General features: G+C 39.5%; 1 protein-coding gene across 5 annotated transcripts in view; it reads right to left on the reverse strand.

Annotated features, from left to right (window-relative positions):
• atg10 (ATG10 autophagy related 10 homolog) overlaps positions 1-15,105 on the reverse strand; it is a 341,626-nt gene extending 326,521 nt beyond the window's left edge. Inside the window, exons 1-6 of one of the 5 annotated variants that reach the window (XM_080034697.1) lie at positions 15,063-15,105; positions 13,558-13,647; positions 8,952-9,053; positions 6,649-6,850; positions 5,394-5,491; positions 1,347-1,444 (exon numbers count right to left, since the gene is read on the reverse strand). In XM_080034697.1, coding sequence (XP_079890823.1) covers positions 1,347-1,444; positions 5,394-5,491; positions 6,649-6,850; positions 8,952-9,053; positions 13,558-13,647 — 590 coding nt within the window. In that variant the 5' untranslated portion in view covers positions 15,063-15,105. Of the gene's footprint in view, positions 1-1,346; positions 1,445-5,393; positions 5,541-6,648; positions 6,851-8,951; positions 9,054-13,557; positions 13,648-14,947; positions 15,039-15,062 lie in introns of those variants that run through there. The other 4 variants (XM_080034699.1, XM_080034698.1, XM_080034701.1 and 1 more) reach the window with 4 other exon arrangements.
• Between the last annotated feature and the right edge of the window lie 256 nt (positions 15,106-15,361).

Raw genomic sequence — 15,361 nt, forward strand, 5'->3', positions numbered from 1 at the left:
CCCCCTCTTTCCCCCTTAAGGTCTCCCTCTCCCTCTTTTTTTACATTTGTTTTACTAAACTAATATTTATGAACAATCTGTATCAACGTATGTGCCAATCTCATAAACCCTAAATAATATCTTAGCCTTTCCACAAAGCCATAGCATGTGATTTTAATGTGTCAAGTTTGCAGTTTCCGATTTTATTGTATGGGTCCTGAAGTAGGCCTAGGCGTGTACGCATTGATTGACAGCTGAAAAAGTACAAGTCCTAAGCATCAGTTTGATGGAAATGTTGTGATGTTTGATAGAGTTTAAGCAGTAGGCCTAGTGAATGTAAATACATAGGGTGAACGCGCTGTGTTTGTCAGTGGATAAATAGACAGAGACAGCGTTTCACGGGACGCGCCCGGTCCTCTCATGTCCACCGCAGAACAGCTGTTAGTGTCATTCTACCTGTAGCGTCATTGAGGCGGAACGCACTGCGTCAATTAAGCGCATAATATAAAAAAAATAAATAAAAAAAATAATAACGGGACTATTCGGAAATTATCTGTATCCGTATCAAACTCATTATCTGTGCTTATCCGAATACATATTCGGATTCGGGCTCATCCCTAGTAAATAGGCTACCTACACACTTTGTATTGTAAAAGTCAAGAAGGTTGGCTGACTAACTTGTTTTGCTCATTTATCTGACAAAGTTTTTTTTTTCCTTAATTCTCTTCACCAGAATACACCAAATTGCTTCTCTTAAATGTTCAAATCACAAAATCTTCTGGGGGGAATGCCCCAGATCCCCCTACCGGGGTTTGTTTTCGGACTTCTCACCTTTTTCATGGCTTATGAGTTGCCTGTAATAACAGAGTCCAAAAAGAATAGCCTAAATATAAGGAAAGAAATCGGAGAAATACAAAAGCAAATCCAAAACAACAGCATTATTAGCTCTGTCTTATGGGCTTCATGATGAGGCCCCCACACACATACAGGAATAATCTTTATATGTGTAAATTCCATATTGTTCATAAAAACTAGCTATCCACCCTTTATCTGTTGAAATGGGTCCCTCCATCAAATAACATGGGTCTGCAGTCCAATCTACTGTACTGTTTTTGCAGTTGAAGAGTGCTGCCTGCTTAAGAATTTTTTTTTAAATAATGTTCCTTCTGCAGCTTAAGATTTGATTTAGTCTCTACATTTTCCTCTCAAAGTGCATCAGATTGATGCATTTTATTTTACAAGCTTGCACAAGCATTATTTATAAAAAAAAAAAAAAAAGTGGGGGGCCCCACACTAGGTCTTGAAACGGGCCACCAGATCGTTATGCCTCTGTGTGCATGGAGGAGTGAAGCTAGCAGTGACTGTACCTGTGTTGGTCCTGAGCCGCCTGCAGCACCGGCCTCATCAGCTCCTCTGTCTTACAGGGGTGGAGCATGAAGAAAGGCTGGCCCAATAGAGGATGCTCCTGGAACACACACACACACACACACACACACACACACACACACACACACACACACACACACACACACACACACACACACACACACACACACACACACACACACACACACACACACACACACACACACACACACACACACACACACACACACACACACACACACACACACACACACACACACACACACTATTTGTACAGCTATAGTTGTGAGGATATTCATCATTTAAATAATGCATTCCCTAGCACCTTCCCCTAGCATCAAAACTAAATGCCTAACCCCAACCCTTACACCAGTGCTTCTCAAATGATTTCCAACTGACCAAATTTTTTAAGTGCTAGCAAGCGCGATGTGTGCTTGTGTATGGTCATATCTGCCCGAAAGGCCGCGATTTGCAGTAAATAAACATCCACATGTGTCTCCAAGTGTCTCTGTAGGCTATTTAAAAAGAAATCAAGCAAGTAGACTAATAATAACATTAATTCATTATTGGTTATCGCATCATAGAAGGCATATTGGCCTATAATAATAAAAAAACACCACCTTAACTATGTTTACAGTTTACATTTTTTTTAATGAAATGCAAACCTCAGTGAATCATTTGCTCTTGTTTCTCTGTCCTGAGATTCACACAGACTGAGCAGTCTTGTTTAAATGTTACAAATTGAGCTAATGAACTGAACTTTGAATTTTTTTGCGGCAGAAGTTATATCAGCTAATTTTTGTTATCTAATTTGATAATAAGGTGATTATATGCAGAATGCTCGTGCCAAAAACGCATACAGTGGTTTTGTACAGATAAATAAATAAATATGAGCAGGTTCTCAATAGTATTTCAGTATTTTTAGTATTTTTAGGGGGGGCGCGAAAAAATTTCTGTCCCCTGGGGGGGGGGCATGACAGAAAATAATTGACAACCACTGCCTTACACTAACCTCATTCACACCTGAACCTTAAAACCTAGTGTTAACCCTCAAACAGCCCTTTAAAAGCTGTCCTCACTTTTCCAAACATTTCCTCACTCCTAAGGTCTTAGGGCAGGGGTCTCCAAACTTTCTTCACTGAGGGCCACATACAGAAAAATCTACGAAGGGCTGGGCCACTTTGCAAAAATAATACATTTATCAGGACATGTAGCTGCTCTGATGTTTAGTTTCATAGTGTTCGTAAATTGTAATCCTTCTTCACGGCAACACTTTCCTTGCACATTAAACAGACACATTTCCCCTCTTGTTTATATGCCAATGATACACCCAGTGTTTTCTGCCTTTGCGTCCAATGTCCAGCAGGGTGAAAATAGTATCCAGCCGAGGTCCCGACCTTCCTAGGGGGGTCCGGGGGTATGCCCCCCCGGGAATTTTTTTAAAGTTTTTAAAGCGAAATGCATGAATCTGGTGCACTTTGAGAGGGAAATTAAGAGGCTAAATCTGAAGAATTTTGTATGAAAAAAAAATGGAGACACTGTGTCAGATGAATTAGAAGCTATTGGAGAAGGACGCATAGATTTTCCATAATAATATTAATTTAAAATAAAATATTATGCAGGGTCCTCTGGGATGGGCTTGTTGCTAATTTTCTTTTATGGGACATACTTCTCTGTAATATAATGAGTGCATTTAAATTATTTAAAAATTAAAAGCGCCATATTACATTATATTTTTAAAATGTGCCACGGGCCAATCAATCAGTGTTTGACACCCCTGCACTAGTGGGTTAACTAAGAAATGCAAAAAAAAAAATTCAAAAGGGCCATATTACATTATATTTTTAAAATCGGCCGCGGGCCTATACCCGCGGGCCGTAGTTTGGGGACCCCTGTCTTAGGGTGTATTGTATTCACACTGTGAAAGTCCGCTAGTTCACTTGCTTTGGTCCAGACCAAAAATAATTTAGATTTTTTTGTTTGGTGTGGTCCACTTTTCATATTGCAAGTGAACCAGCAAAACGAAGCAGAACCACATGTGATCTGAGGTCATTCATTCATTGGACAGACATTCTGGGACGGGGGAAAAGCAGGAAGCACCAGGTGAAAACTGCCAGTGTTTACAATCATGGAGATATTCTATAGCCTACTGCAAACATTTTTATTTTGTGCCATCAGTAAATAACAACTGTGCGTCATTAAAATCTGTAGGCTAGACTGCGAGTCATTTACGTTGTAGAGAGGGGGGCACTGCCTGATCTAATATGGGGTTAAGAATAATAAATAAATACATCTAAAAAAAAGAAAAACATCAAATAAGTGTTGTTTCATATGGTTTAAATATGTATGACAATGCCATGTTTTTTTGTGGCTTGTAGCCTACGATGTGAAACTTATCATGTTCACTGTAGTTTTGCTGCTGGACGAGAAGAATAGGCTCAAGCTGACACACAGCTGATTTAGCTGTGAGTCAGCTGTGTGTCATTTTCGGCGCGGATGAGCTCCGAACTGACACCTAGATAGTATTAACGGTCTAACCCGTTAACAAGCTAAATAAAACACACACTTCATGCAAAGCGCAGCGTGAACCTGTAGGCACTGTGTAGGAGACGCTCCCCTCTACTTAATCTGATCGCTGAACACATTCAGCATTTTAACGCATCCTCTCAAATGTAGTATATTGGCTCGGGGCTCTCGGTCAAACCACAACTAATCTATTCAACAATGGCGACAACAACACTTTGCCATAAAGTGAAGCTGTCGGCGATTTATAAAAACGAACTGCAGCAGAGTGCGTATGGAAACGCACCGAGACTCCTCTTCAGGTGTGTCTCGGAGCGTTTGTTTGGTCCGCCCCCGAGTGCGATTGCTGTATTCACACCTGCCTGAAAGATGCACACCGGAGGCGGTAGTTAATTTCAACCGAACTAAACACAGCAGGTGTGAATACACCCTAAGACCCTGTTTCCACCTAGCATTAACATCTGACTTTTTGAATCTGGTTACAAGTGGACAGCTCTCAGTCCGTGTGTTCCCACTTGTATTTTCAAATGTGACTTCTCTGTCTACTTGTGATCGGATTCCATTTACCCGCGCTGTATTTAAATCAACACGTTCATCATTTCCGTTTGCATTGGTGTTTTTAACCGGTGGGGTTCAAACAAGTAAACATACAGGGCTGTACAGTGCCACAGTTTTAATCGCATTTGCTATTAAAATGCATTACATGCGAAGATAATTACCAGTCTAGGTTGACGAGATATGCTACTGTCTCATTTAGACAAGGAGGCGCGATGCACAACACTGCTTAGAGGGCTCTCGCCAAATGCGGGAAATATCATAGATAGTATATAAAAGTAAAAACTCTTAGGCGAGTAAGTTATTACGCCTCTTCTGGCTGGTAAAAGATGTGTGTTTGCGGGGCGCCTTTTCTAACGTCTGCTACACTCTTGTCACCAACACCAGTAGCATACACGGGCGGCTTTCTGTATGAAGTTAAGATACTGTATGCGAACAGAATATTTCCTGTGCGCCTTCACATTAAAAGCCTGTTACTACCCAAACGCGAGTTGACTTTTATTCTTAAGCAGATAAGAACAGGAAGTCGTTGCCTTGCAGCTCTCCAGTCAATAGCAGCGATTTCCGTGTTTTCAGATTTACGCAGTGAAATGAAAACAGAGGAGTAAACTTGTCATTTGCAACTCGTTCATGAGGCTTCTATAAAAGCTGCATGAATGCCAGTGATGCATTTTCAACGTATTTCCGCCCAGGCAGGGGGCAGCAGTTGAGTAGGAGGTCCCTAAAGTGGACAAGAGTCACATTGGTGTTTCCACTACCAAATGAATGTGGATACAAGCGATACAAGCGACACAAGCGACGTAAACCACCTCCGAATGTGGTTTTTGTGATCCGATCTCAATGCGTCTTGAGAGTGTTCTCACCTGTAGTTAGAGCTGTATTCATGTGATCGGATCACAAAAACCACATGTTAATGCCAGGTGGAAACGGGGTCTTAGGGATGTTCTTACCTGCAGAGTGATGGTGCTCAGAGGACTGTGCTGAAGCCTGGACCTGAAGTTTGGATGGACTGAGGTCCACACCTCCTCTAGAGACAGGTTCCTCCCCTCTGACACAGGAGGGAGAAGATGTCACAGAGAGCATCACGCTGACATAACCTGTGTCGTAAATAGCAACATCTTGCAAATCACAGATGCATTGTGGGTATATGGTGATGCATAGTGATAGATCCATCGACATCTACGTAACTTGGAATATAAAGTTGTAAAGTTTTTAATTCATTAAAAATGGTTGGAGCAGGGGGTGCCTTTAGCTCAGTTGGTAGGGCGTCCCCCCCATGGGCCTCGGCCAGCAGCGGACCCGGGTTCGATTCCAGCCCGCGGTCGTTCTCTGCATGTCACTCCCCTCTCTGCCCCATTTCAACTCTGTCTCTACACTATCAATAAAGCATAAAAATGCCAAAAAAAAATCTTAAATTTTTTTTTTTTTTTAAATGGTTGGAGAAGATTGCTAGTTTCTGTTCATTGCTCATTGTTTGGGGGGTATTTCAAAAAACATAAATTAGTTGGTGATGAATACTAGTTTATATTTAGCAGAAATAAATTGTCCGAGTAGCCTATTTATCGATGAACAAAGAAGCGCAGCAAACTGCTATTAGGCTACTGATTACATTATTTATAATATACAATATGTTTCTATAGGCTACTAAAGTGTAACAGGATAGCCAACCATATTGGACATTTATAGCCATCTTGGACACCCTCTGGTTCTCTCATTTTCCAGGTTTAGAAAACATGCTGCACTAAATCCTCTTTCAAAGTATTTAAGGCAACAACATTGTGGTCTAATAAATACTGTCTTGATTTAACGGTCCACTTCTGTGGCCATGACACGGCCGTCAGAAACAGTAGAATGTGGGAAGCACAAATGTGTTTGTTACCAACAGTGTATTTGGTTTTTATTAAGATACGATGGAACTATTTGTGAAACGGGTTATGGGAGAGACAATGAACTGCATCAATGTATTTGACAGAAGGCAGGAACCAATGAAAACATTCGACTGATATGAGTCTATAGCCTCAGACATGGAAGGACAGACAACTTTTCTGAACAAACATTTAAAATTAAAAGCATAGTAGTATTTTTTATTTTTTGTATCTACTTCTCCGCAGCTCCGAAGTATTTTAAAAGGGTTTGTGTGTGTGTGTGTGTGTGTGTGTGTGTGTGTGTGTGTGTGTGTGTGTATGTGTAGTGACGGGAACACACCCAGAGTGACGGCTCTGAAGTAGAGCACCGGTGTGCTGTAGCTGCAGGAGAAGAGGATGTGATACTCATTCTGAAGCACCATGCTGCTGCCTTCACATGCTGTACACACACTCAACTCTTCATCTTCTTCATCTTCCTCCCCCAGGCCAGCTGTGATGATGTCATCACCCAGGCCAGCTGTGATGATGTCGTCAGCAGCAGACTGTGGAGGGAGACACATAGTGGAGATGCTGGTCAATGTGTTCAGCCTGTTACTGTTCTCTGTGGCACAATGAGAGAGTGGTGGAGCAATTGTTCACATCATTTACTACGTTTTTTCTACGTAAGATAACCATCCACTGTATTGTCTGTTAAGTTCCTTTCTATCAAATAGTGAGTTCAAACAATGGTGATTGAGCTTATGACCCACTGATGAAAGCGCCTGTATTTAGCTTTGCCCTGTTATACTATCAGAGGGGCTATGTCGCATTTCCTGCGCTGCAGCAGTGCGTTCTTGTACTCAGAACATGGGAGCTTTATATTGACCAGGTCATATGCCTCATATTCTGTTATTGACTGTGATGTATTTAAACTGTATTTACCTGAGGATAATGTCAGAGAACGCAGAAATCTTGATGCCATTTTCACAGTTTTTGGCTCAGATTCCTGGCTGAACAGGTTCAGTTGTAAAGGTTGTTGTTTAGAACAAGTTAGTGTGTTCTGTTAAAACAGGAGAAGCACTTTTTTGTATTTTTTATTCATTTCAAAATGTTATTTGTTTAAATGTATTTGATTTCCTTTTTGTTTTGTTGTGTCATTACAGTAATGTAAGATTGTACTTCATACTATATGATTTTGAAGGAAAATGTTGTTTAAATTGAAGCAGGTGTGGATCTGGATGAGGTGGAGCTTATTTTCTATGGGACTGTAAATACTTTTCACACACACACACACACACACACACACACACACACACACACACACACACACACACACACACACACACACACACACCCCCTTTTAAAATACTTTGTAGCTTTTAAAAAAAAAAAAATCATAAATTGATTCTTTGCTTGGTAAAAATGTAAAATTATTAAGAGGAAAAGCAGCCAATCCTCAAATTTGAGAGGCTGTAACCATTGGCAGTTTTAGGAGCTGACATTAGGAGGTGCAAGGAGGTTGGTGGGTTCCAGGGGAGAGATTTGTACATCTTAAAGTTGAAATGCATCAGTCTGGAAAACTTTGAGAGAAAAATCATGAGGCTGGATACAAGTTATGAAATGGCTTTAATGCGCTCAGAAAAGTAGAAATGTATTTTCTTTCAACTTCTGGCCACTAGGGGGTGCAAGTGTACTGCCTGCACCCTCCCCTCCGTAAAACGGCCAGCGACTGGATGAAAGCAATCTCTACTTTTATAGAGATTAGGCTTCAAGGAATTCATATATTAAAAGATAGGAATGACTAAAATGAAGTGTTTCCATATTTTCTCCTTCATTTGTGGGTATATCAGATTGGATTGGACAACACTTGTTCTGTAGTATAAATGTTGGTCTTTTGTGCCATGCATATTGTCAGCTCTTTTAACCTATTTATAAAGGCGCTTAACTTACACTTAAGCCTGTTGTGCGCCAAGCTCAATTGATGGTTTTCACTCACGTCTCAATGTTTTCAGCCTTTATTTCAAAAAGTTAAATGAATAGTGAGGTTATTCTTTTACTGGTGATAGAACAAATCAAAACCTTTGAAATTATTTAAAAAAGTAATTTTCGCCAAATATGTCACTTACGCCCCTTTTACTCCAGGCCCCTTTTTTGTAATGTTTCATATACTATGTGCTTGTAGGCCTATGACTACTAATGTGTAGTATACATATTTCATAAACTCTTCATGTTCCGTGGGCATAAATCCTAATTCATAAGGTAATTAGTAACTGAAGTTATCAGATTAATGTAGTGGAGTAAAGAGTACAATATTTCCCAGTGAATTGTAGTGGAGCAGAAGTATAAAGTAGCATGAAAAGAAAAGATTAAAATAAAGTAGAAGAGCCTCAAACTTGTCCTTTAGTACAGTACTAGAGATATTGTAAAGGTAACATTTCACCACTGGAATGAACATTCATTCAGGAGCTTAACCAGCTTCATCATTAAGAATGGTAGGTGAGTGCAGATCATCACTTTAATCATTCAACTACATTTCTAATTTTTGCTCATTTTACACATTCCTAACTGGTCAATTACAAGTACTGACTAATTCCTGAGAATCAAATATATTAAGTGAAAGCCCAGCTGGATTAAGTAGCACATGGTATGAGCTCAGTGTGTCACCTCTGATGATGAACGGTTTCCTTCCTGGTCCCACACTGTGCTGCAGTCTATCACTACTGACCTGAGAGCAGTCTTCCTCAGGTAGCCCTCTGATGCCGAGCCCTGTACATAGAGCACATGCTAGTATTAGCATCACAACAGGCTAACACAGCAACACGCCTCCTCACCTGGGGCCGTATTCACAAAACATTTTAAGGCTAAGAGTAGGTCCTAACATGCTGATTTAGGAGTAACTCTCAAAAATAAGGGGCGTTTCACTCCTAATTTTAGGACTCCTAACTTTTTAAGATAAGTGTAATTCACAAAGCCTTTTAGCGCTAAAACTAGCTCCTAAATCTATGAAAAGCTAAGAGTCCTCGAGAGGACTCCTAAGTCACTAAGAGTAAATCACAGACACTCATTTGATGGCATTTTGGAGAGATTTAATGCTAGTGAGCTTTACAAAAGGTACCTTAATAGCTGTAAGGGTTTAATGATCTTAGTAAAGCTATGTTTAGAAAGTATAGACACATTTATATTTATTATATTTATATAAAAAATTATGTATTAAGTTCCTTTTCCTGCAGTTGCTTTGGGTTTACGATGCACTGAAAGTTACTGTTGGTGTCACGTTTGGGTTTAATTTGTTACTAGAGTAGGCCCATATGTAGCGCTTCCATCTCCTCCATTCCACAGGTCCGCTACTGTATAGTTGCGCGTCTCGCCTTTTTCCTTCCGCATGCACTTTACGATTTCTGTTTCTAAATTGCGAATTTCCTGGTTTGTCGCTGTCTGACTATTGCGGCATAGTCCGCCGTTGAGGGAAATACAGTGAGAGTGCATGGCGTGCAGCTGTTCAATGAGGATATTTTTTCCGATTCAAATCATTGTAACATTTTAAATGAATAGACTTATGTGGCGCTATTGTAGGTTAATTGTGAACGAATGTGTGGGAAACCCTGCAGTATCTTGGTTTCATGTTAAATCAGTGTCACTTGTCATTAATTGTAGCCTATATAAAAACTCTTCACTTTAATACAGCGACACGATATGGATATCTCCCACAGTGTTTCTATCATAAACTCACTCTTAGCTCTCATTCCCTCTCAGCCAATCACTGTGGGCATAGAAGGTATGAACATGACATCATCCATAGCAACAGGGTCAACACCGCCCTCTAGTCTTAGCTAAGGAGTCCCTCCCATTCCTTAGTAAAAGTTGATCTTATCAGCTTTGTGAATAGGTTTTAAGAAATTACTCCTTACTAAGAACTTTTAGTGCTCCTTAGGAGTACTCTTAGCGCTAAGATAAAATGTTTTGTGAATACGGCCCCTGGACCTCATAGGGCTGGGACATTCAGACCCTGGAATCTAATTAAACTGGCACATGTCAATTATTTTGATTTGGCTCCTGTCCCATGCCCCTCTTTTCTTCACTCTTAATCAGCAGAGACGTATTAACATTCATTTTCTATGACAAGAGATTCAAGTTATTTTTTACTTTTATTTTCTACTTTTCAAAAAACAATTGTTTTTTGAAAAGTTATTTAAAACAAGTTATTTGATGCAAGAAATGCAAAGGTTATTTATTTTAAACAGTTTTTTTTTTACTTCAAAACTGAAATGTGACTAATACCCTTTTCCCACCAAAATGAGCGGGTCGACGCTGGGTTTTTGAACCCGGATCAATGCTGCTGAAAATAGAAGAGTGTCCCTTTTCCCACTGCCAGCAGACCCTGCTCTGATCTCCAGCTGTGCAGTGAGGTCAACAGAGAGAGCGAGAAGAGAGAGCTTTATTTTATAGTTTAGCTTTTTACAGAGATCATTAGGCTACTGACTTTAATTTAGAATGACTATAGCAGGCGACCTGCTGTCTGCGAGCTCCTGCAAGTTTTACATTTTTTACATCTACTTTATGGAGATGCTGATTTCCTTTTTCCAGCAAGACATGACACCTGCCCACACTGTCAAAACCACTAGTAACTGGTTGGCTGACCATGGTATTACTGTGCTTGATTGGCCAAACAACTCTCCTGACCTGAAACCCATAGAGAACCTATGGAATATTGTCAAGAAGAAGATGAGACACACCAGACCCAACAATACAGACGAGCTGAAGGCCACTATCAAAGCAACCTGGGCTTCATAACACCTCAGCAGTAATGCAATAATTCATGCAAAATAAGAACCCAGACCAAGTACAGTCCCCTCCATATGTATCGGAACAGCGAGGCCAATTTCTTTATTTTTGCTGTAGACTGGAAACATTTGGGTTTGACACCAAAATATGAATATGAGACAATAGATCAACATTTAAAAGGTGAAGTAAGCGGTTTATTTATGTTAATATAAGTGTAAAATCGCTCTTTATTCATACATAATGTGCGCGTTTCATAAAGCCGATCTCTCAGTCAGCTGCTTTGCATGTAATCGGCAAATAAACTTATTGTAGTATCCTGAAATTTTTATCCAATCAGAAGAGAGAACGCTACAAACCGACACTCGTCTCACTCATATATAGTAAATACACTCCATGGTCTCACTGCCGGTGCACGCCAGAGCAACAGATGGGTGAATGTGTATGCGCCTACAATGGCAGAGCAGGTAAAAATCCTTCCCAATGTCTGTTTTGATGGTTTTTATCATGTTTTATCACACTTATGGATCTGAGATGATGCTAGATAACTCGCTGCTTGAAGACCGCAGTGCATTAATGTGGTGACGTAGGGACGAGCGAGGGGACTGCAAACTGCAGTAACTGACAGGAAGTTAGCTAAAAGAACCATTCCGCTTACAGCACCTTTAAGCTTTCATTTCCAGGTATTTACATCTGGATCTGATACACAACTGAGAAGATAGCATTTTTTGTAAAGGAACACCAAATTTTTAGGTGAGCAAAAGTATTGGAACAGATAGACTTAAAGTAAATTAAAGTGAATAAGACTTAATATTTTGTTGCAAATCCTTCGCTTGCAATAACTGCATCAAGCCTGTGACCCATTGACATAACAAAACTTTGGCATTCTTCTTTTGTGATGCTTTTCCAGGCCTTTACCACAGCCTCATTCAGTTGCTGTTTGTTTTGGGGGGTTACTCCCTTCAGTCTCCTCTTTAGCAGGTAAAATGCATGCTCTATAGCGTTTAAGTCTGGAGATCGACTTGGCCAGTCTAAAACTTTCTATTTCTTGCCCCTGATGAACTCCTTTGTTGTTTTTGCAGTTTATTTGGATCATTATCTTGCTGCACGATGAAGGATCTTCCAATCAGTTTGGTTGCATTTTTCTTTAAATTGGCAGTCAGAATGTTTCTGTAGACTTCTAAGTTCATTTTACTGTTACCATCATGTGTTACTGTGTTGTTGTCAAGATCAACCTTTACCAAAGTGATGGAAAGGCTAAAGTTTGGAAAAGGAAAGGATCTGCTCATGATCCCAAACATACAGGCTCATCTGTGAAACACGGTGGAGGCAATGTCATGGCTTGGGCTTGCATGGCTTCTTCTCGAATGGGCTCATTAATCTTCATTGATGATGTAACACATGATGGCAACAGCAAAATGAACTCAGAAGTTTACATTTTGTCTACCAATTTAAAGAAAGATGCAACCAATTGGAATATTGCAGTTGATGCAGTTATTGCAAGCGAAGGCTTTGCAACAAAATATTAAGTCTTATTCACTTTAATTTATTTTAAGTCTATCTGTTCCAATACTTTTGCTCACCTAAAAATGTGGTGTTCCTTTACAAATAATGATATTTTCTCAGTTGTGTATCAGATCCAGATGTGAATACCTGGAAATGAAAGCTGAAATGTTGATCTATTGTCTCTGCAAAAATAAAGGAATTGGCCTCACCGTTCCGATACTATTGGAGGGGACTGTATATAGTAGATTAATGAAAATACTACTCAAAAGGTCAACATTTCTGTATTATAAATTCTTATGGAATATTCAAAATTTCGAGATGCTGAATTTTTGATTTTCACAAGCTCTAAGACGGAATCCTGAACTATATCACTATATGTCTTATACATCTAGAATGTATGGAATTTTCACATTTTGAATGAAATCACATTAAAAAAATAGCTTTTCCATGATAATAAATAAAATGAATTTCACCTGTGTGTGCATACTTTTTATTTGTTGAGTAGGCCTATATAGGCCTTATTAAAATATGATAGGCTTTTCCATCTGTTATTTTTATTAAATATTTATTAATTGAATGTACAGAAAATATGCAATATCATCAAATGTATCGTTATCAGGATATGAAATTACCATCGGGATATGAGATTTTGGTCATATTGCCCAGCCCTACATGCAGTTTTGTACATGCATCTTTTATTTATTTCTTTGTACACAAATAAAAGCATTGTGCTTTAACTCTGCCTCTTCATATTGTTTGATCATACGTGATGAGTGGATGCTGTATAACACAATGTAGATAACAGGCAGAGGCAAATTGAAGGTGAGCGATGACTAACTTCTAAATCACAAGAGTAACAAGAAGTGGCTGTTGTTTTTAGCCACGTTTTTAATGAGGACCAAAAACCTAAAAAATCGTGCATTAATCGTAATGGAGGTCAAAGGTTCAATTAATGGTGATATTAGTCCCAGCCCTACCCCCTCACCTGTACAGTCTCCCAGCTCCAGCCGTCTCCCAGCTGCTGTGAGCGCTGCACCAGGAGCTGACAGCAGCCCTGGAAGCTCTGCTCATCCATCTGTACAGTGTGGAGGAGACAGCTATATCACACTGAAGAGCCTACATACATTTTATACACAGCAGGGAAAAAAACATTTTCTAGCACTGGTCAATTTTGACTTGAGATGTGTCCATTTAACTTCTCCTTTCATACTAGCAAATCAAAAGTTCCATAATGAACATTGAGGTGATGTTGAGGATATGTCTATAGTTACAAGTCGTTTGTTTTTCTCAATACTCTGAACCAAAAACCTCAATTTCTAAAGCATTTACGTCAACTTTCCATAATCATTCTTAGCACTATAACACTATACAAAGGGATTTGTTCATATGTTGTTAAATGTCTCATGTATGATTCCTTTTATTTCTTAAAACATGATGGGAATGCATTTTTAAGACCCGTTAAGTTTAGTTGATTTATTTTATTGAGCCTTTACGTAATATTTTTTTAATTAAAAAAATAAAAGAGGCTGTATCCAAAATCTATTCTGAAAAAAGTTGAACACTAATAAACCTAAGTTGGAAAAACGAAATAAACTCTAAAGATTTGAACTCTTGCTTTATCCGGTATCCAAATGTTTGGTTTTCAGAGATGCAAATTTACACATAAATAGCCTAGTTCTATATTGCTAAAATAATAATAACAAATGTCCTGATGATATCTGTACGTTAAACATTTTACCCTATTCTAAAACACTGTAAGAGAACCCATGCGCTGAACAGGTTTTCTGTTCAAAACCAGTCACTGCAATACGAAATACTTCCCTCTGAAATGTAGTGAGCTGGAAGTATAAAGGAGCAGTAAAGTGTAACAGTCAAATAGCCTAGCACATAGCACATAGCCTAGCCTTCCTCACAATCTACTACAGTACAGTACAATGTACTTTCACAGTGCTGTGACATCACATAAGCCAAGCTGAACTCAGTGGACTAAACAGTGGACCAGTCTCATACTACACACCGAGTCACCATTCTGCATCTACAAGCTCCATAGTAAAGTTATGAGCATCAAATATACACCAATACTGAGAGTGAAACATTTGTAGGCTACCGTAAAGATGCATTGGTATTCATAGTTTATTTCCTTAGGTGACAGCATAGATATAAATACGTCTTTATATATGAGGTGACACGCAGCTGGCATTAGGCTACTGTATTTGTTTGCGGGGACAGCTGGACATAACAGCCTCCGTCCTACAGCAGAAACTTTCCAGATAAAAACGAGCTAATATTCACAAAAGAGACAACGTCGATAAGAAGCGTTTGTTAAAGCATAGCATTGCTGCTTGTTTGATTCTCTCCCGCTGGATCTGTCTGACCTAGCCTGATGCCGCGTCATGGCACCGTGCCATATCACCGGTAACGGGAAGCCTTTTACGCACACACAAGTTCAACACACACCAGATACTGACATTTTTACAGCATATTACTTACTGCTGGAAGACTGGAACAACGGAAAACAGAGCCAATATTTATTTTCCGGGTCGCGAGATCACGTGACTACCACCGTCACCAGTGTTATATCCTTATGATTAACCAACAATCAAATATAGCCTATCTCAAACTCTCAGACAACAAATCCACACCGGAAGGCCTTAAAATAAGTTATAAAAATGACCGACATTCAAGATAGGCCTATATAACATATAGCCATTTCATTCAAGTGTCGTCGTCTGTGTCTTCAAGTAGTGGCAGCTGTCGTGTTGTTAGTATTTGCCGCCGCTAGATGGCAG

The sequence above is a fragment of the Ammodytes marinus genome (assembly GCF_949987685.1).
Source record: "Ammodytes marinus genome assembly, chromosome: 9".
Taxonomy (NCBI): Eukaryota; Metazoa; Chordata; class Actinopteri; order Uranoscopiformes; family Ammodytidae; genus Ammodytes; species Ammodytes marinus.